Genomic DNA, 21,837 nt, shown 5'->3' with positions numbered 1-21,837 from the left:
GCACATTATTCCTCCTGGCCGTTTGATTCCTGCCGCTCCTGCCGAGATTCAGCAAATTCCTCTGGGAAAATTCTTTGTGCCCACCAGATTGAGACGCAAGGTCTTGAAATGAAATCATTCTTCTTTAACAGCAGGACATCCTGAAATACGCAAGATCCTACATCTTATTTCCCGGCACTACTGGTGGCCCCATCTTGAACGTGATGTGTCTCAATTTGTTCGGTCCTGTGTAATTTGTACCCGTGACAAAACTCCTCGGCAAAGACCTGCAGGCCTCTTACAGCCTCTACCCATTCCAGAGAAACCCTGGTCCCATATTGCCATGGATTTCATCACCGATCTGCCACCTTCTCATAATACCACCGTCATCTGGGTCGTGGTAGATTGGTTTTCCAAGATGGCTCACTTCATTCCTCTACCAGGTCTTCCTTCTGCTCCGCAGCTGGCAAAGTACTTCTTGTCGCATGTCTTTCGTTTACATGGTCTTCCACAGCATATCGTTTCGGATCGAGTTGTGCAGTTTCTTTCTAAGTTCTGGCGAGCCCTTTGTAACCGTCTGGACATCAATCTGGACTTCTCCTCGGTCTACCACCCTCAGTCCAACGGTCCGATGGAAAGGGTCAATCAAATCCTTTAGACTTATCTTTGGCATATTGTTTCAGCTCGTCAAGATAATTGGGTCGACCTTCTCCCCTGCGCTGAATTCTCATATAATCTTAAGGATTCCGAGTCCACAAGGTCGTCTCCCTTTTTTGTTGTCTACGGACTCTATCTCTGTCCTCCTCTTCCTCTCCCAGTCTCCTCCGATGTGCCTGCTGTTGATGAGCTGGTTCGTGACTTCTCCACCATCTGGCAACAGACCTGACAATCATTGTCCCAGGCTTCTTCATACATGAAGGCGCAAGCGGATAAAGGTAGAAGACCTCCTCAGTCCTTCTCTCCTGGTGACATGGTGTGGCTTTCATCCAAATACATCCGCTTCAAGATCCCCTGTTACAAGCTCGGTCCCCGCTACCTTGGTCCCTTCCAGATTCTACAAAAGATCAATCCTGTCTCCTACAAACTCTGTCTACCTGCTACGTTACGTATTCCCTGTCACGATGCCGGCTGGCAAGAGGTGGATCCTCTGTGCCAGAGAGGGATTGGCGTGGACCGTGCTAGTGGACCGGTTCTAAGTCACTACTGGTTTTCACCAGAGCCCGCCGCAAAGCGGGATGGACTTGCTGCGGCGGTAGTGACCAGGTCGTATCCACTAGCAACGGCTCAACCTCTCTGGCTGCTGAAGATAGGCGCGGTACAAGGGAGTAGACAGAAGCAAGGTCGGACGTAGCAGAAGGTCGGGGGCAGGCGGCAAGGTTCGTAGTCAGGGTGATAGCAGAAGTACTGGTACACAGGCTTTGGACACACAAAACGCTTTCACTGGCACAAGGCAACAAGATCCGGCAAGGGAGTGCATGGGAGGAGGTCAGATAAAGGCAGGGAGCAGATGGAAGCCAATTAAGCTAATTGGGCCAGGCACCAATCATTGGTGCACTGGCCCTTTAAGTCTCAGGGAGCTGGCGCGCGCGCGCCCTAGAGAGCGGAGCCGCGCGCGCCAGCACATGACAGCAGGGGACGGGAACGGGTAAGTGACCTGGGATGCGATTCGCGAGCGGGCGCGTCCCGCTGTGCGAATCGCATCCCCGACGGCCATGACAGTGCAGCGCTCCCGGTCAGCGGGACCGACCGGGGCGCTGCGGAGAGAGAGACGCCGTACGCGCTCCGGGGAGGAGCGGGGACCCGGAGCGCTAGGCGTAACAGTACCCCCCCCCTTAGGTCTCCCCTTCTCTTTGTCCGGTAACTGCCTCCCCTGGGATGAGGACACCGGGAAAGGATGGAGGGATTCCTCAACGGCAGGCAGTACAGCAGGAGTGGGAATGGGGAGGGAGGGCAGAGGGCGAGGCCTGGCACGGGGCAGTGTGACACCAGGACGAGGGCCATGAGGAGGCACCGAGGCTAGCCTGACTGGACTGGGAGGGGGGGAGAGGCACTTCTTAAGGCGGGCAGAGTCCATAACGACCTTAGGGAGACCGGATACAGGAGGAACCACAGGGTCACGGCAGGGAGTACTGGGAACCGGTTTAAGGCAGTCCTTGGAACAAGAGGGACCCCAACTCTTGATCTCCCCAGTGGACCAGTCCAGGGTTGGGGAATGGTGTAGAAGCCAGGGTAGTCCAAGGAGAATTTCGGAAGTGCAATTGGGAAGGACCAAAAATTCAATTTTCTCGTGATGAGGTCCGATGCACATTAGGAGGGGCTCCGTGCGGTAACGCACGGTGCAATCCAACCTGGCTCCGTTGCCCGCGGAAATGTGGAGTGGCTTGACAAGACGGGTCACCGGAATGCGGAATTTATTCACCAAGGACTCCCGAATAAAATTCCCAGAGGCACCAGAGTCCAGGCAGGCCACGGCTGAGAGGGAAGAGCTGGCTGAAGTAGAAATCCGTACAGGCACCGTGAGACGTGGAGAAGCCGACTTAGCATCAAGAGACGCCACACCCACGAGAGCTGGGTGCGAGCGTGCGTTTCCCAGACGTGGAGGACGGATAGGGCAATCCACCAAAAAATGTTCGGTACTGGCACAGTACAGACAAAGATTCTCTTCCTTACGGCGATTCCTCTCTTTCAGGGTCAGGCGAGACCGATCCACTTGCATGGCTTCCTCGGCGGGAGGCCTAGGCGCAGATTGCAGTGGAGACTGTGGGAGAGGTGTCCAGAGATCTAAGTCTTTTTCCTGGCGGAGCTCTTGATGTCTCTCAGAAAAACGCATGTCAATGCGAGTGGCTAGATGAATGAGTTCATGCAGGTTAGCAGGAGTTTCTCGTGCGGCCAGAACATCTTTAATGTTGCTGGATAGGCCTTTTTTAAAGGTCGCGCAGAGGGCCTCATTATTCCAGGATAGTTCAGAAGCAAGAGTACGGAATTGTATGGCGTACTCGCCAACGGAAGAATTACCCTGGACCAGGTTCAGCAGGGCAGTCTCAGCAGAAGAGGCTCGGGCAGGTTCCTCAAAGACACTTCGAATTTCCGAGAAGAAGGAGTGTACAGAGGCAGTGACGGGGTCATTGCGGTCCCAGAGCGGTGTGGCCCATGACAGGGCTTTTCCAGACAGAAGACTGACTACGAAAGCCACCTTAGACCTTTCAGTAGGAAACTGGTCCGACATCATCTCCATGTGCAGGGAACATTGCGAAAGAAAGCCACGGCAAAACTTAGAGTCCCCATTAAATTTGTCCGGCAAGGACAGGCGGAGGCTAGGAGTGGCCACTCGCTGCGGAAGGGGTGCAGGAGCTGGCGGAGGAGATGATTGCTGCTGAAGTTGTGACTGAAGTTGGTGCACAATGGTGGACATTTCCGACAGCTGGTGGGTTAGATGGGCGATCTGTCGGGATTGCTGGGCGACCACCGTGGTGATATCAGAGATATAAGGCAGAGGGACCTCAGCGGGATCCATGGCCGGATCTACTGTCACGATGCCGGCTGGCAAGAGGTGGATCCTCTGTGCCAGAGAGGGATTGGCGTGGACCGTGCTAGTGGACCGGTTCTAAGTCACTACTGGTTTTCACCAGAGCCCGCCGCAAAGCGGGATGGACTTGCTGCGGCGGTAGTGACCAGGTCGTATCCACTAGCAACGGCTCAACCTCTCTGGCTGCTGAAGATAGGCGCGGTACAAGGGAGTAGACAGAAGCAAGGTCGGACGTAGCAGAAGGTCGGGGGCAGGCGGCAAGGTTCGTAGTCAGGGTGATAGCAGAAGTACTGGTACACAGGCTTTGGACACACAAAACGCTTTCACTGGCACAAGGCAACAAGATCCGGCAAGGGAGTGCATGGGAGGAGGTCAGATAAAGGCAGGGAGCAGATGGAAGCCAATTAAGCTAATTGGGCCAGGCACCAATCATTGGTGCACTGGCCCTTTAAGTCTCAGGGAGCTGGCGCGCGCGCGCGCCCTAGAGAGCGGAGCCGCGCGCGCCAGCACATGACAGCAGGGGACGGGAACGGGTAAGTGACCTGGGATGCGATTCGCGAGCGGGCGCGTCCCGCTGTGCGAATCGCATCCCCGACGGCCATGACAGTGCAGCGCTCCCGGTCAGCGGGACCGACCGGGGCGCTGCGGAGAGAGAGACGCCGTACGCGCTCCGGGGAGGAGCGGGGACCCGGAGCGCTAGGCGTAACATTCCCAATTCCTTCCACGTCTCTCTCCTCAAGCCTCTTGTTGTAAACCGGTTTTCTCAGAAGAATCCTCTCCCAACACCTGTCTCCGGCTCCTCAGATGTCTACAAAGTTAAACAGATCCTTTCTGCAAAAACTGTGAGAGGTAAACAATCTTTTTTGGTCGACTGGGAGGGTTACGGTCCTGAGGAGAGATCTTGGGATCCTGAGGAGAATATCCTGGACCGTGACCTTCTCAGGAGTTTCCTCTCTCGTAAAAGGAGGGTAGAGACCAAAGGGGGGGGGGTACTGTTACGCTATGCGCTCCTGCCTCAAACGCTGGCCGTGAGCGCATGGTCCCCTTACCATCTGCTGCCGACGGGGCTGGGACTCGCATTGCGGAACGCACCCGCATGCGACCCCCAGTCCGTCACTCTCCAGGTGTTTCCCCTGCCTCTGCCAGTACGGCCAGTATGCTCTTTAGTGTAACCACCTGTGTCTTGTTGATAAATTCCTCCACCTTCCTCAGTTCTCTGCCGGATCTTTGTTGCCTTGTGCCCTAGAGAAAGCGTTCCTTTGTATTGCCTTGCCGTGTACCAGATCTCCTGCTCTTGTGACCTTGACCTTGCTTCTCTGCCGTCTGCCTACTGAACTTCTGCTACGTCCCGACTACGCTACTGTGCCGCCTTCCCTGACATACAGCTATCCTGACTACGAGTTGTCTCATCCTTTCTGTGCTTTGCATCTCCTCAGCCGCCTGTGTGGTCGAGCCGTTGCCGGGGGTTGCGACCTGGGTGTCGTCTGCAGAAGCAAGCCCATCCTGCTTTGCAGTGGGCTCTGGTGAAGAACAGCGGCACCTTAGACTCCGCTCCCTGGCATGGTCCGAGTCATCTGCCACACAGGTCCAGCGGATCCACATACACCGGAGTTCCTGTCTTCAGAAACGTGAGTGTTACAATGATGAAGCTGATCGCACTTGGGAGACGGGTGCAGAAGGGGCTTCATCATCATCAGGAGAAGAGGGATGCAGGTTTCCTGTGAGGCAGCAGCTGAGCCAGCAGGGTGGTAGCATGGTTGGCAGTTAGCGTGATGGCAGAAGTGGGAAGTTTAAGAGGCAAATATGCCCGGGTAGACCACCTGCTTTGCGGCAGCCTACCTTCCCGGGAGGTAGTGGAACAGGGGTTCCTGGAGTCGGCAGCAGTAGTAGTAGTCAATCAATAAGGACTGTTGGGAGGAGAACAAGCTACTCGGCGGTGTGGAAGTTTTTCATCAAGCATCAGGAGAATGTTAACCTCACCACAAGCAAGATGTGTCGGCAGAAGGTAATGCGTGGCCAGGGCCCCAATGTTAGCACCATGGCCCTGCATCAACATATGCAGCATCACCATAAAGTGTCATGGGAGAACCGTGGCTCCGATGTAGTGATCCAGCCTGCTGCATCACCCAGTGGCACGTCGCTCCCTGTTTCAGCCAGCCAAGGCTCCACCACCTCAGCCGAAGGTAGCTGTCTGTCATACCAATCTTCTGTTGGTTGATATCCTCCTCCTACTTCGAGTCATCCATCAGCGAAGCCATGTCCAAGATACAACAGTATGCGCCCACTCATCCAAAGGGACAGGAGCACATTCAGCTTCTGCACAAGTTGCTGGTGCTGCAGTCCCTCCCTTTTCAAGTGGTGGACTCTGCACCTTTCAGAGAACTGATGGCTTGTACCGAGCCGAGGTGGAGAGTGCAAGCCATAATTTCTTTGCGAAAAAGGCAGCACCAGAAGGTGGGCCAGTCCTTGAGCCTGTCGGTGTGTACAAAAGTGCACGGCAGCACCGACGTGTGGAGCTGTAACTACGGTCAGGGACAATACATGTCCTTTACTGCCCATTGGGTGAATGTGGTTCCTGAACAGCCACAACAGCAACTTGGACAGGTAAACCCGCTTCCGCCTCCACGCTCTCAGGCCATTGGTCCTGTGACAGTGTGTGCCTCCTCATCCTCCACCATGTCCTCAGCCACCACTGCACGGACAAGTCTCAGTGCCCCTCCAGCATACCATGTGTGCAGGGCACGACGGTGTCCCGCTGTTCTTCACATGGTTTGCCTTGGTGAACGGAGTCAACTGCTAAAAGTGATTCATCAAGAAATCGAATCGTGGCTTACTCCACGAAAACTGGAAATGGGAACCATGGTGACCGACAATGGGAAGAACATCTTGTCTGCGCTGCGTCAAGGAAGCCTGAGCCATGCGCCCTGTATGGCACACGTGTTCAATCTGGTTGTCAAGCAGTTCCTGAAGTGTTCCCCCCATCTGCAAGACATCCCAACAATGGGAAGGAAACTTTGCAGCCACTCATACGCCGCAAAGCACACTCTCCTTGAGCTGCAGCATCAGAACGGCATCCCCCAACATAGTTCGATTTGAGATTTTTCCACACGTTGGAATTTCACCCTCCATATGTTGGACCAACAATACTAAGAGAGAAAAGCCATCACCGATTTATTGATAATCCAAGCAGATAGGGAGACTCCCCTGTGTAAATTCAATGTCAACCAGTGGCAGCTCATACGTGACACCTGCCATTGGCTCAGGCCCTTTTAGCAAGCCACATTATTAGTCAGGATGACAGGATGAACGACGTTATTCCACTGCTTCATTTTCTAGTGGAGCACAGGCAAGGTTTTGTCAAATGGGTGGTTTTTATAGTCATCTGACAGGAGAGGAGGTGCAGGAGCAGGCTGTGGAGCTACAGGGTGATGAGGAAGATGAGACAGAGGACCCAGACACACAGTGGCAGTATGCAGTGGAGATCGAGGCAGGTAGTCCCTCCGAGTCCCTTGCACAAATGGAATGATGCATGCTCTTGCATAATGACCACCAAATTGTCACCATTCGGCAGCGGGATGGACCCTTGTTGGACCCTCGCTACTGGCACAAAATGGGGGCCTTTTTTCTTTTTTACACCCACTGAGAGGGAGGACAAACTGACCTACTACAGATACATCCTACGTAGTCAGTTGGCCGATGCCTATCTGTGCCATCGTCCATCCTCTCGCAGGTCTGACTCGGGGGCCCTCTGTGCTCACCTTCCACTGCCATGGATGCTGGGGAGGGGTGGGGTGGCAGGAGCAGTACCAGCTCCATCAACAGCAGCCTGAGTCTACAGTCGCTGATGAGTAGCTTTCTTCACCCGCATAGTAAACCAACTCATCAGCAGCAGGTAAACCTGGAGCAGGACCTGAACCAGAAGGTGGTGGCATACCTTGACATGACCCTGCCAACACACTTTGAACATCCGCTGGACTTCTGGGCAGCCAAAATTGATTTGTGGCCGCAACTAGCAGAGTTTGCCCTAAAAAAGTGCGCCATCAGAGCAGGTGTTTAGTGCAGCGGGGGCCATAGTAACCCCAAGGAGAACTTGTCTGTCCACCAAAAGTGTGGAGAGACTGACCTTTGTCAAGATGAATCAGGCATCGATCAGCCAGGATTTATACCCACCAATGCCTGATGCATCAGAGTAGATTGACCATGGTGCCATACCAACACTTCACAAATATGGATAGTGCAAAACATATTTAAGGTGCTGCTCCCCAGTTGCACAAATTCCTCCGCATCAAACCACAAGTACGTATTGATGATATGTATTAGCTAAAAGGTAACTTTTCTTAGGTTAAAATATATCATTATATTAAAATAAAAAAAAAATGATATCTAAGAAAAGGAAAGGTGTGCAAAAAACACCATCTGCCACCTACACCACCAAGTATTAATTTGATAAAAAGACCTCTAAAAGGTGGAAGGGAACAACGTATGGTCCATTGTAACAGGTGGGGGGAAAAACTTCCCCTGTAAGGCCATACTCTCGCACTATTAATTCCCTTCTTGGCAAGTGTTACCTTAAAAAGGGCGGCCCCACACAGGAACCTCTCCCTATTTCCACCTAAAAACACTGCCATTTCCCAGGGTTTTCATGTGGAAATCGGGAAAGGTTCCTGTGTGGGGCTGCCATTTTAAGGGCGAGTAACACTTGCCAGGAAGGGAATTAATAGGGCTAGAGTAGGGCCTTACAGGGAAGTTTTTACCCCCACCTGCTACAATGGACAATACGTTGTTCCCTTCCACCTTTTGGAGGCAAGTGTTACTCATCCTAAAAAGGGCGGCCCCACACAGGAACATCTCCCTATTTCCAACTAAAGACCCTGGGAAATGGCAGTGTTTTTAGGTGGAAACAGGGAGAGGTTCCTGTGTGGGGCCGCCCTTTTTAGGGCGAGTAACACTTGCCAAGAAGGGAATTAATAGTGCGAGAGTAGGGACTTACAGGGGAAGTTTTTTCCCCAACCAGTAACAATGGACCATACATCGTTCCCTTCCCCCTTTTAGAGATCTTTGCATCACATCAATACTTGGTGGTGTAGGTGGCACATGGTGTTTTTTACACACCTTTCCTTTTTTGGGTCCATATATTTTATCCTAAGAATAATATTAAAAGTTAAGTTTTACGTAATGCATATCCTCAATACTTACTTGTGCACACCAACACTTTGACAAAAGAGACCGTTTTCTTCTGCCTACCTGCCTCAGCTACTATTCTGATCCTGACAACCGCCTGATGCTACACATCTTATGCCAAGTTCTCCTTCTTTCACCCACCTTAGTCACCGGTTACTGGTATTGCCACCCACCGCCCCACTCTGTCACCGGGTCACTTTCAGGACTCCTGATGCTGCTGATGCCACCTCCAGGCTGTGTCATTCTGCCACCATATGTTCTCCTCATGCTGATGCCACCTCCACACTGTCTCAATCTGCCACCATATGGTGTCCTCATGCTGATGCCACCTCCAGGCTGTCACATTCTGCCACCATATGTTCTCCTCACGCTGATGCCACCTCCAGGCTGTCTCATTCTGCCACCATATGTTCCCCTCATGCTGCCGCCACCTCCAGGCTGTGTCATTTAGCTACTATATGGTCTCCTCATGCCTCTACCACCTCCACACTGTGTCATTCAGCCACTATATGGTCTCCTCATGCTGCCGCCACCTCCAGGCTATGTCAATTAGCAAAATTGCGGTTTTCTTTTAAATTGCCCCACACAAATAGTATATTTTTTGTTTGGCCATACATTTTATGGTAAAATCAGTGATATCATTACAAAGGACAATTGGTCGCACAAAAAACAGGCCCTCATATTTGTCTGTTGATGAAAATATAAAAGATTTATGATATTTAGATTTAGAAGGTGATGAGGAAAAAAAGAAAACGTAAATATAAAATTTGCTGAGTCCTTAAGGCCAAAATGGGCTGAGTCCTTAAGGAGTTAAAGACATTTTTGTTTTATAATTGATTAAAAAAAAGTGACTTGTAAAATTTTGAATAAAATTCTCATGGCATGAAGGACATTTCCAAAACAATCTGCATGTCATACTGAATAACAGTATTATTTCGCTAACACAGCACACTCCCTATGCGTGTTACGACAAGGCAAAGTGTTCTACAATGCTATTGAGGCTCCCTGTAGCCCAGAAATATCCATTTTTAACAGCGATTCACCGTGAATAAATTCATACCGAACCAAATTTTTTCGGGAAATTCGGCGAATCGGCCAAATCGAATTTTCAAAAAATTCGCTCATCTCTAATGTTAATAATGATGAATATACTCTTTTTATTGACATAGGCTACAGACCACACATTTTTACAGAAGTGTCACTATCACCATGGTGACAACAGCTGCTACATCAAACCCAAACTGCCCCTACCTGTGTTCACGCTGCACCATTATTGTGGACCTGTAACATACCAGGTGATAAGTTCTCTTGCATGTATTGTTCTCTAATAATTGTACCATGTATTGAATAGATCAGAATCTGATTCTCATATTCTCTAGGTTCATAACTTCTTAAGTAAGAACAGAGACAGACTTCCAGATGTTGCAAGGGAGGTCTTGGCACAGAGTCGCTTAAAGGTAATATTCATTTTAGCAAACATTTTCCACTTTACTGTCCTTTTTTCCATCTCATATTACCACTTCCCTTTTATTTAGCAGTATTCATATCCTTGAACACTCTTTTGTTCTCTTCTGTTAAATAAAATACTTCTAATGTCTCCTTGTTCTTCTGCATTAAGTCTCACCATTCAATGTAAACTTGGTTGTTACTATGTATTATTGGTTCTTTCCTTTTTACAAAGTTACTCTCTGACATTGTCAAGAGGGATAGCAGTGTACCCCAGCCTCAAGAGGGAAAGTCACTAAACAAATGCCCATATTCTACTTTAACTGGGAGATTCCAGCTGACTCTTCAGGAACTGACTTTTCGCCTAAAAAGGTATGATGGAATAATAGTAAGGATATTGGTTTTCATGGTACCAGGTAATAACCAGGTGTTTTACCTGGTACCTGAACAATTTATAGCAAACAAAACAAGTCAATAAGAGGTCACAATTGACAAAATTCAAGGAAGGCGTAGAAAGTCGTTGAAGGCATGTGGTAGTTAAGGTGAAAGCACATCAATGTCCCTGAGTCTTCAGTGAATGATAATGTTAAGATGCACCCCCCTACCCATACCCGCATATCAATCCCCATCCTCCCCTCCCCCAAAAAAACATGTCACACATTGACCCAAAAAAAAGAAGCCCCTCCTTCGACTCTCAGTGGATTTTACAGGGAATAACAGTGTAAGAAAAGAACCGGCTAGTCAGATCCATCGTCAGGCAAGCGAAGTGCCCCTAGGGAACCTTGCAGAGCCTCCATACTGTACCACGTGGTCTACCGGAATGGGCAAACAATTTTTGCAATCCTCTGAGAGTCGAAGTGAGTTACAATAAAAGATTTCCACTTCTGAAAGAAATGCTTAGTGCCCGAGTCACGGTGGCGTTCTGCATCCAATGTGTCTACCTCCAAAACGATCTTTAGTTGAGAAACCAGCATTGGCAAATCTGTAGTGACTGAGTCTAACCATTTGGCAAAAAGGCAGCGTAAAGCCACATTAAAGAACAACATGAATAAAACATGGAGTCCGTCTCCCCTCCCCCTCGTCCACCTCAGGTGGGCGTAGTTTGTGCAAAAAAAAGGATTGAGGAGTGAACTGGAGCTTCACCCGCCAATAATCTCAAATGTACTTCTGAATCATCTTCCAATAATCCGCTGTGACCAAGCACTCCCAAATTCCATGATAAAGATTCGTGAGTGGGGTCTTGCACTTGGGGAAATTAGTAATCCTGTCAGGAAAGGATGGGGAAGGCAGAATGTTAAAACTATATAAGGCCGTATGTGACATTTTGAAGTATGTTTCCCTCCATCGTTCATTAATAACATTCTTACGCACTGCTTCCCAACCCGCCAGGATGACTTCAGTGATGTGGTCATCTCCAGTCCACCTCTCCCATGTGCGGAAAATCCGTTTAGGGTCAACTTTCAAAAGACGGTTGCGAAAAGCTAAATAGAGATCAGATATCGATGCCCTCCTTATGTTCTCGCCTATAATCTCATCTAGGGAGTGTGTCGATGCTTCCTGCGTGAGGTCCCTGAGCCGGGAGGAACAGAAAGTGTATACCTGATTGGCATATAGGATGTGAGAGTAAGGAGCCCAAAGGAATGCTAAATCTCCCCCAGAGTAGACCACCTATGTTCTTCACTATGAATGAGATCTCCCACTGTCGTGACACCTCTAGAGGCCCACAGCAATAGCCAAGAGGAGGTCCTACCCTGCGGCAGGAGAGGAGGAACAGGAGGCCAAACACCTTACGCACCTCCTTCCAAGTGACAATCGTATCACGGAGCAGAGTCTAGCTTTTGATCCCTGCAGGTAGTATGTAACAGTGCCCGCAGAGACGAAGGTGCTGCCAGTGCCAACTCAACCCATATATTGGAGAAAAAAGAAGACCCATGAAGCCAGTCCCAGACATGCCAGAACAGGCAAGCTAAATTGTAACCCCAGACATTCGGAAAATTAACTCCCCCCTCCGCCTTGCACAACATAAGTTTCTGTAAAGCGATGTGACGGTGCTTGACTTGCCACAGAAATCGTTGAAAAGCTGAGTTAAGTCGTCTAATATCATCATGTTTCAGTAACAGCGGGAGCGTCTGTAGAGGATATAGCAAGTGTGGGAAACTGATCATCTTATTTAGATGACAGCAACCGGAGAAATACAACTGCAAGGATTCTCATAGTTTCAACTCTGCAAAAATGCGCTTTAAAGGGGGCAAATAGTTCAGCGTATAAAGTGTGTCAGGTGTCTTCCCTACACGTATGCCCAGATATGTGATGAAAGAGGGGGCCACCACCACTCCCAAGGTATCCGCCTCAGGCAACCATCTTAGAGTGGCCATTCCCAGGGGTAAAAGCATGCTTTTAGCCGCATTAATCTTATAGCCTGTGAAACTCCCAACATAGGAAAGGAAGTCTAGGATTTTGGGGACAGCCTCACGTGGATTACTAAGGTATAAAAGTAAATAATCCACGAACATGGACAATTTAACCTCATGAGATCCCACTGGGATGCCCCGATAAAGGACAGAGGAGAGGAAAGACAGCGCCAGTGGCTCGATTGCTAAATCACACAATAGGGGCAATAAGGGGCATCCCTGGCATGTGCCTTTTGCTAGAGAAAGGGGGGCAGAGAAGATACCCCGGGTGTACACTCTAGCTGGGAGACCATCATATAAGCCAGTCAAAAAGGATCTGAATCTGTCTTTTATTCCAAATTTGGTCAGCACCAATCTCAGCCAGTCCCAGCGGACATTATCAAATGCTTTTTCCGCATCAAGTGTAAGCAGGGCAGGGTGGGAAACTGATCGAGACTGGTGCCGAGCACTATCCATAACTGCCAGGACCTTCCTAATATTCATGACAGCTGCTTGATGATCCCCTATCAAGGATGGTAAAAATACCGTCAAACGATCTGACAGGATTTTAGATAGCAATTTCACGTCCTGGTTGATCAGAGAGATAGGGCGATAGGATCCCAGGTACAAGGGATCCTTACCCGGTTTAGGGATCACTTTTATATATGCTAGTTTAGCCGCTGAAATATGACCCCAGTTTGTAGAATTTCATTAAAGTAGCAAGCTAAAGGGGGCACCACTTTATCCAGCAGGGGTTTGTAAAATTCACCATGATACCCATCCGGCCCTGGCGCTTTGCCATTAGCAAGGGATCAAATACCTGCTGCTAGCTCCTCTTCCGTTATCGCTGCATTGAGCTCCTGAGCGTGAGACCCTCCAGAAACCTCGCTCCCTCATCAGTAGGGGCGGGGGGGGGGGGGGGGAGGAGTAAAGGTCAGTATAATAGGAGCCCAGGACAGCATTAAGGGAGTGTCCCTATGTGTCGCATTGTCAGTTTGGAACTTCAGCCACCAACCCCTCAAAAGATCTCGGAAGGAGTCATCTTTTGCCAGATGGGATGGAAAGCACCACAGGAAATCGGAGCCCTTGGGACATGAAGGCATGAGCTCCAGGAGAACCGGTGCATGGCCCGAAATGTCCTGATCCTGGACGTCCACTGTCCGCAAATGGGAGCATAGAAAAGGACTAACTAAGAAATAGTCAATTCGAGACCAAGAGATGTGTACATGTGAGAAGAGTGTTTACTCACGGTCACCCTAATGGAGGTGACGCCAAGTGTCTAGTAAACCCGTTTGCGTCAGAAAAGGGGGGAGGACCTTGTCACTCACCGGGGGTAAGGAGGAGCTTCTATGGTCTATCAGTGGGTCCACTACTGAATTTAAGTCACCCCCCCCCCCAGGAGTGTCAGTGTCTCAGCAGTGCGGTTGATGGTATCTGCTAGAGAATGAAAAAAAGAATTATTATCTCCGTTCGGGGCATAGACATTTTATAAACTGTACGTATTACCTTTATGCTCAAATTTAATATGTGACAATTGTCCTTCCGCATCGTGTTCATGGGAGAGTATGTGGTGAGCAAAAGATTTGTGAATTAACGTCAGTACTCCAGATCTGCCATTGTCTGCCGGGCTACCCAGGGCCTTGCCCACCCATAGCTTCTCCATTCTCTGAAAGTTTGGTTCCGTAAGATGCATTTCCTGCAGGAGGACAATGTCAGGACGCAGACATTTCAGAAAGCGCAGAACCTTCATATGTTTCTGAGGGGATCGAAGCCCCTTCCCATTCCAGGTAACAATCTTACACATGATAAACTAAGAACCCTTCCGGGCATGGTAATGGAATAGTGCAGTGTTGAGCAAGTAGCTGTTGAGATGGGGAGGAAGGAGAGACAGCAGCATGCAGGCAAGACAAAAGATAGACAGAATTAGGGGACAGGGAATCGCCAAGATGAGTTGTAGAACCCAGGGGCGGAGGAGTCCAGAAGGGTAACCCACAGAGGAATGGGGTTAACAAGGAAAAACAAAAAAGAAACAAGAAAACTCTGGAACACAACAACGCTCATGATGTCATAAAGGTGGCTGTTAAGTGGGTAGTGGACTTGTTCACCCATGGATGTTCACCCACCAATAAAAACATTTTGTAAACACACTTGTTACGCCGAGCGCTCCGGGTCCCTGCTCCTCCCCGGAGCGCTCGCGGCGTTCCTCTCTCTGCAGCGCCCCGGTCAGACCCGCTGACCGGGAGTGCTGCACTGACACTGCCGGCGGGGATGCAATTCGCATAGCGGGACGCGCCCGCTCGCGAATCGCATCCCAAGTCACTCACCTGTCCCAGCCCCCGGCTGTCATGTCCTGGCGCGCGCGGCTCTGCTCCTCAGGGCGCGCGCGCGCCAGCTCTCTAAGATTTAAAGGGCCAGTGCACCAATGATTGGTGCCTGGCCCAATCAGCCTAATTAGCTTCCACCTGCTCCCTGTGTATATTACCTCACTTCCCCTGCACTTCCTTGCCGGATCTTGTTGCCTTGTGCCAGTGAAAGCGTTTCCTTGTGTGTTCCTAGCCTGTGTTCCAGACCTCCTGCCGTTGCCCCTGACTACGATCCTTGCTGCCTGCCCTGACCTTCTGCTACGTCTGACCCTGCTCTTGTCTACTCCCTTGTACCGCACCTATCTCAGCAGTCAGAGAGGTTGAGCCATTGCCGGTGGATACGACCTGGTTGCTACCGCCGCTGCAAGTCCATCCCGCTTTGCGGCGGGCTCTGGTGAAAACCAGTAGCAACTTAGAACCGGTCCACCGACACGGTCCACGCCAATCCCTCTCTGACACAGAGGATCCACCTCCAAGCCTGCCGAATCCTAACAGTAGATCCGGCCATGGATCCCGCTGACGTGCCGCTGCCAAGTATCGCTGACCTATCCACGGTGGTCGCTCAGCAATCGCAGCAAATCGCCCAACAAGGACAGCAGCTGTCGCAGTTGACCGCCACGTTACAGCAACTTCTGCCACTGCTACAGCAGCAACCATCTCCTCCACCAGCTCCTGCAACTCCTCCGCAGCTACTGGCCGCTCGTAGCCTCCGCTTGTCCCTGCCGGACAAATTTGATGGGGACTCAAGACTCTGCCGTGGCTTTCTGTCTCAATGTTCCCTACATATGGAGATGTTGTCGGACCAATTTCCTACAGAACGGTCTAAGGTGGCGTTCGTAGTGAGTCTTCTGTCTGGAAAGGCCTTGTCTTGGGCCACACTGTTCTGGGACCGCAATGATCCTGTCACAGCTACAGTCCAGTCCTTCTTCGCTGAAGTCCGTAGTGTCTTCGAGGAACCAGCCCGAGCTTCTTCTGACGAGACTGCCCTGCTGAACCTGGTCCAGGGTAATTCTTCAGTAGGCGAGTACGCCATCCGATTTCGTACTCTCGCTTCCGAATTATCTTGGAATAACAAGGCTCTCTGCGCGACCTTTAAAAAAGGCCTATCCAGTAACATCAAGGATGTGCTGGCCGCACAAGAGATTCCTGCCAACCTGCAAGAACTTATCCATTTGGCCACCCGCATTGACATGCGTTTTTCTGAGAGACACCAGGAGCTCCGCCAGGAAAAAGACCTTGATCTCTGGGCACCTCTCTCACAGTATCCTTTGCAATCTACCCCTGTGCCTCCCGCCGAGGAGGCTATGCAAGTGGATCGGTCTCGCCTGACCCATGAAGAGAGGACTCGCCGTAGGGATAAAAATTTATGTCTGTACTGCGCCAGTACCGAACATTTCTTGGTGGATTGCCCTATTCGTCCTCCACGTCTGGGAAACGCACGCACGCACCCAGCTCACGCGGGAGTGGCGTCTCTTGGTACGAAGTCTGCTTCTCCACCTCTCACTGTGCCCGTGCGGATTTCTCCTTCTGCCAACTCCTCCTTCTTAGCCGTGGCCTGCTTGGACTCTGGTGCTTCTGGAAATTTTATTCTGGACTCTTTGGTGAATAAGTTCTGCATCCCGGTGACCCGTCTCGTCAAGCCGCTCTACATTTCTTCGGTCAACGGAGTGAAGTTGGACTGTACTGTGCGTTACCGCACAGAACCCCTCTTAACCCTTTAAGGACTCAGCCCATTTTGGCCTTAAGGACTCAGACAATTTAATTTTTACGTTTTCATTTTTTCCTCCTCGCCTTCTAAAAATCATAACTCTTTTATATTTTCATCCACAGACTAGTATGAGGGCTTGTTTTTTGCGCGACCAGTTGTCCTTTGTAATGACATCACTCATTATATCATAAAATGTATGGCGCAACCAAAAAACACTATTTTTGTGGGGAAATTAAAACGAAAAACGCAATTTTACTAATTTTGGAAGGTTTTGTTTTCACGCCGTACAATTTATGGTAAAAGTGATGTGTGTTCTTTATTCTGAGGGTCAATACGATTAAAATGATACCCATTATTATATACTTTTATATTATTGTTGCGCTTAAAAAAAATCACAAACTTTTTAACCAAATTAGTACGTTTATAATCCCTTTATTTTGATGACCTCTAACTTTTTTATTTTTCCGTATAAGCGGCGGTATGAGGCCTCATTTTTTGCGCCATGATCTGTACTTTTTTTTGATACCACATTTGCATATAAAAAACTTTTAATACATTTTTTATAATTTTTTTTTTAATAAAATGTATTAAAAAAGTAGGAATTTTGGACTTTTTTTTATTTTTTTTCGTTCACGCCGTTCACCGTACGGGATCATTAACATTTTATTTTAATAGTTCGGACATTTACGCACGCGGCGATACCAAATATGTCTATAAAAAATGTTTTTTACGCTTTTTGGGGGTAAAATAGGAAAAAACGGACGTTTTACTTTTTTATTGGGGGAGGGGATTTTTCACTTTTTTTTACTTTAACTTTTACATTTTTTTTACATTTTTTTTTACACTTGAATAGTCCCCATAGGGGACTATTCATAGCAATACCATGATTGCTAACACTGATCTGTTCTATGTATAGGACATAGAACAGATCAGTATTATCGGTCATCTCCTGCTCTGGTCTGCTCGATCACAGACCAGAGCAGGAGACGCCGGGAGCCGCACGGAGGAAGGAGAGGGGACCTCCGTGCGGCGTTATGAATGATCGGATCCCCGCAGCAGCGCTGCGGGCGATCCGATCGTTCATTTAAATGGCGAACTGCCGCAGATGCCGGGATCTGTATTGATCCCGGCACCTGAGGGGTTAATGGCGGACGCCCGCGAGATCGCGGGCGTCGGCCATTGCCGGCGGGTCCCTGGCTGCGATTAGCAGCCGGGATCAGCCGCGCATGACACGGGCATCGCTCCGATGCCCGCGGTTATGCTTAGGACGTAAATGTACGTCCTGGTGCGTTAAGTACCACCTCACCAGGACGTACATTTACGTCCTGCGTCCTTAAGGGGTTAATGTGCATTGGACCCCATCACGAAAAGATTGAATTGTTCGTCCTTCCCAACTGTACCTCTGAAGTCCTCCTCGGTCTGCCATGGCTCCAGCATCATTCTCCCACCCTTGACTGGACCACCGGGGAGATCAAGAATTGGGGCCCTGCTTGCTACAAGAAATGCCTCACGTCTGCTCCCAGTCCCGTCAGGCAAGCCTCAGTGCCTCCTCCTACACCTGGTCTCCCCAAGGCCTATCAGGACTATGCTTTGCCTCCTCATAGCCCCCGTCCTGGTAACACTCTGCCCCGTGCCAAGCTTCACCCTCTGCCCTCCCTCCCCATTCCCACTCCTGCTGAACTGCCTGCCTTTGATGAGGAAACCCTACAATCGCTCCCAGTGTCCTCGTCCCACGTGAAGCAATTACCGGACAAAAAAAGGGGGAGACCTAAGGGGGGGTACTGTTACGCCGAGCGCTCCGGGTTCCTGCTCCTCCCCGGAGCGCTCGCGGCGTTCCTCTCTCTGCAGCGCCCCGGTCAGACCCGCTGACCGGGAGCGCTGCACTGACACTGCCGGCGGGGATGCGATTCGCATAGCGGGACGCGCCCGCTCGCGAATCGCATCCCAAGTCACTCACCTGTCCCGGCCCCCGGCTGTCATGTCCTGGCATGCGCGGCTCCGCTCCTTAGGGCGCGCGCGCGCCAGCTCTCTAAGATTTAAAGGGCCAGTGCACCAATGATTGGTGCCTGGCCCAATCAGCCTAATTAGCTTCTACCTGCTACCTGTGTATATTACCTCACTTCCCCTGCACTTCCTTGCCGGATCTTGTTGCCTTGTGCCAGTGAAAGCGTTTAGTGTTGTTCAAAGCCTGTGTTCCAGACCTTCTGCTATTCCTATTTGACTACGAACCTTGCCGCCTGCCCCGACCTTCTGCTACGTCTGACCTTGCCTCTGCCTAGTCCTTCTGTCCCACGCCTTCTCAGCAGTCAGCGAGGTTGAGCCGTTGCCGGTGGATACGACCTGGTTGCTACTGCCGCAGCAAAACCATCCCGCTTTGCGGCGGGCTCTGGTGAATACCAGTAGCAACTTAGAACCGGTCCACCGACACGGTCCACGCCAATCCCTCGCTGACACAGAGGATCCACATCCAGCCTGCCGAATCGTAACAACACTGAAGCGGGGAAGCCGCACTGATAGTTACCAAGCAAATATGTAAAATAATTAAACCCAAGGCAGCAAAGTAGTACAACAAATGTCAGCAGGCGACTGCTAAACCCCAGAAATAAAGTAGCAACACAACATTTGTAACAAAAGATACTCAGTCTGGAGAGGAAGATCTGCTACTCCTGCTTTTGCTGCAATGGCCAGTCGACTTGCGATGCTTCCGGGAGTAACCCAGCAATCTTGTACGACTCCCTCTGCGTCTAAGTGGATGAGATGTGAGTTCACCTCTGCCTCCTGGAGTGTGCGATCGACGTGGCGGGGATCGGAGACGATGAGCCTTTCCTGCAGGAGCTCTTGCATTGCTGGGTGTCTTGTAAGAGGAAAAGGTGCCATCAGAGTGATATACTTTCAGGGTTGCAGGATATTGAAGCTGGAAATGTCTCTTAGCCTTGAACAATGCAGTGCAGATTTTGCTGTAAGCTTGACTGCGCTTGGCCACATCCACGGAGAAATCTTCAAAGATCAGCACCTTCTTATTGCAAAAAGTGAGAGGTGAGGTACGTCGGCGGTAAGCCCTCAGGATCTCCACCTTGTCATTGTAATCAAGCAATTTCAGGATAACCTGCCGCGGGCGAGATGAGTCAGCATGATGGGACTGGGAGGTAGTAGCAGGGGCTTGACCCAGGCGGTGCGCTCTCTCCACTCTGCATTTATGTTGGAGGCCCAGGGCTGCGGGCAGGTCGCTCTCGCAGAAATCTTGAAAATCTGAAGGAAGAATAGATTTGCTGACCCCCACTAGTCTTAGATTCCGGAGTGAGTGGTTTTCCAAGTTTTCCAGCTTCTCACTGACGTAGCAGAGATCAGTTTCTGTTTGGCGTAGCCGGGTAGCCAAGCCCCCATTTTCATCTTCTAGTGCAATGATCCTCTGTTCTGCCTCATCCAATCTCTCAGCTTGGGCTCCCAGATCAGTCTGGAGCTGTGTCAACGTTGAACGCATGGTGTTTTCAAGCGTTTGTTGTATAGTAGGTGTGATCTGCTAGACCAATGCGGCAGCCAACGTCTGAAGATCCGTAGGGGTAGACACTGAGACATCCATAGCGCCCGCCAAGGGTGGGGTCAGTTGAGGTCCTGCCTGGGCTGGGGACCCCTATCTTGAGTGAACAAGGGCTGGCTGGGAGCAACCTCCATCGCTAATGATTGAGCCTTTGCGGCGAATATTGCCCTGAAGCTGGAGCGGGATTGGAAGCCGGTGCCACTGCGAAGGGTACCGAGCACTGGGTCCCCTTGTTGAGGTACCGCTCCTTAAGAGCCCTTTGCAGTGTTGCAGCCCGGAGTAACAGAGTGACTGGAAAATGGCTCTCAAGCAGGGCTGAGTAGATCAAGGACTCTAAGGCTGTATGAGGCTGGTAGGGAGTGCTGGCTAAATGTCCCCTTGGGAATTCAGGGCTGAAAGAATGGAGAGAGGCTAAGCCTTGTACTGGGATACTGTAGGTAGCACAGGGAAAGATCCCTTATGTATAGTTGCTGAGTCCCCAGAGGTAGCAATAGGACAGACCCTTATGGACAGCAGGGGGTCTCCTGTGAAGCCCGCTGGTATGCCGTGCCTGTTGCTCCCCATATTTAGCAGCATATGTCCTGGCTTCACCGGCTGGGAGTGCAGTTGCAGCACACAGCTTGCGCAAGATGGCGGCCACAGCTGTGCAGGAGGAGAGGGTCGATCGGGTGTTCCAGCTTCTTTTATTGAAAATTAGTGTAATACAATTTTAGCATGCAATTTTATGGGTGCCAAATTGTTGTAAAACTACAACTCTCAGCAAACTAATCTAGACTAAATGACAAGCTCAGATATCAAATCCATTATCCAGGATTACAAAGGTTGTGTGTGGTATTGTAGCGCATTTCCATTGAAGTTAATGGAGGTGAGTTGTAATTACCACATACAATCTGAGGAGAGGTGTGGCGATGCTCTTTAACATACTTAATGGCATTGCAGGTAAGTCGTACCCTTTCAAGTATGTTCAAGACCCCTGCTTCATATGTAGAAGGTGTTCAAAGTGATTGGATGACCAGGAAGGGGACCCCATTTTTATTATTGGATAGAGAGTGTGTAAGGAGGGTGAAACTCTAACTGTAAGAGTTAATTCCAATTGTTATATTGTTATAAGGACACATGTAGTTTTAGCCTCAAAGATCCAGCCAATTTTTATTTTTATTTTTCCCTCCTCACCTTTTAAAGGCACTATGGATCATTCCTCCTTATACAGAAATATTGGTGTGAATGGGTTTCCTGTTGACCCATATATATTGTGGAGTTTCCGGACTCCAAACTTACCAAAAGAATGAATATGTTCATTCTTTCAGCAAAATTGCTAGCACAGATCTCTGCACAGAATATCTCCAGGCAGAGATTCCAATGTGTAAATGCACCTAAAAGACATAACCCACTTTTATTTTTTTTTATCTACAGACCCATATGAGGACTTGTTTTCTGCAGGACCAATAGTACTTTGTAGTGACACCTTTCAACTTTTATACCATAAAATGGATGGTAGAACTGATTTGTGGAGTGAAATAGAAAAAATATTTAGCAAATTTTGAGGGCTTTTATTTTACACAGTGCACTTTACAGTAAAACTGGCATATTGTCTTGTTATTCTGTGGGTCATTCTGGTTCAGATGGGAGTCCCCACAGGTGACTTATAGAAGCAATCAGTCGATCGCTTAGAGACTGCATCAGCAGATCTTACCATGACAGGTATG

At 49.8% G+C, this 21,837-nt stretch overlaps 1 protein-coding gene across 1 annotated transcript in view; it reads left to right on the top strand.

The window, feature by feature from the left end:
- The window catches only part of MYO15B (myosin XVB), a 203,904-nt gene that overhangs the window by 33,639 nt on the left and 148,428 nt on the right, over window positions 1–21,837 (top strand). Inside the window, exons 5-7 of the mRNA XM_056549601.1 lie at window positions 9,856–9,981; window positions 10,066–10,143; window positions 10,368–10,504. Of these exons, the coding sequence (XP_056405576.1) occupies window positions 9,856–9,981; window positions 10,066–10,143; window positions 10,368–10,504 (341 nt within the window). The remainder of the gene's footprint in view (window positions 1–9,855; window positions 9,982–10,065; window positions 10,144–10,367; window positions 10,505–21,837) is intronic.

The sequence above is a fragment of the Hyla sarda genome, chromosome 13 (genome assembly GCF_029499605.1).
Source record: "Hyla sarda isolate aHylSar1 chromosome 13, aHylSar1.hap1, whole genome shotgun sequence".
NCBI lineage: Eukaryota > Metazoa > Chordata > Amphibia > Anura > Hylidae > Hyla > Hyla sarda.
Note: the sequence above shows the minus strand (reverse complement) of the source record. Positions and strands in the feature narration are given on the sequence as shown.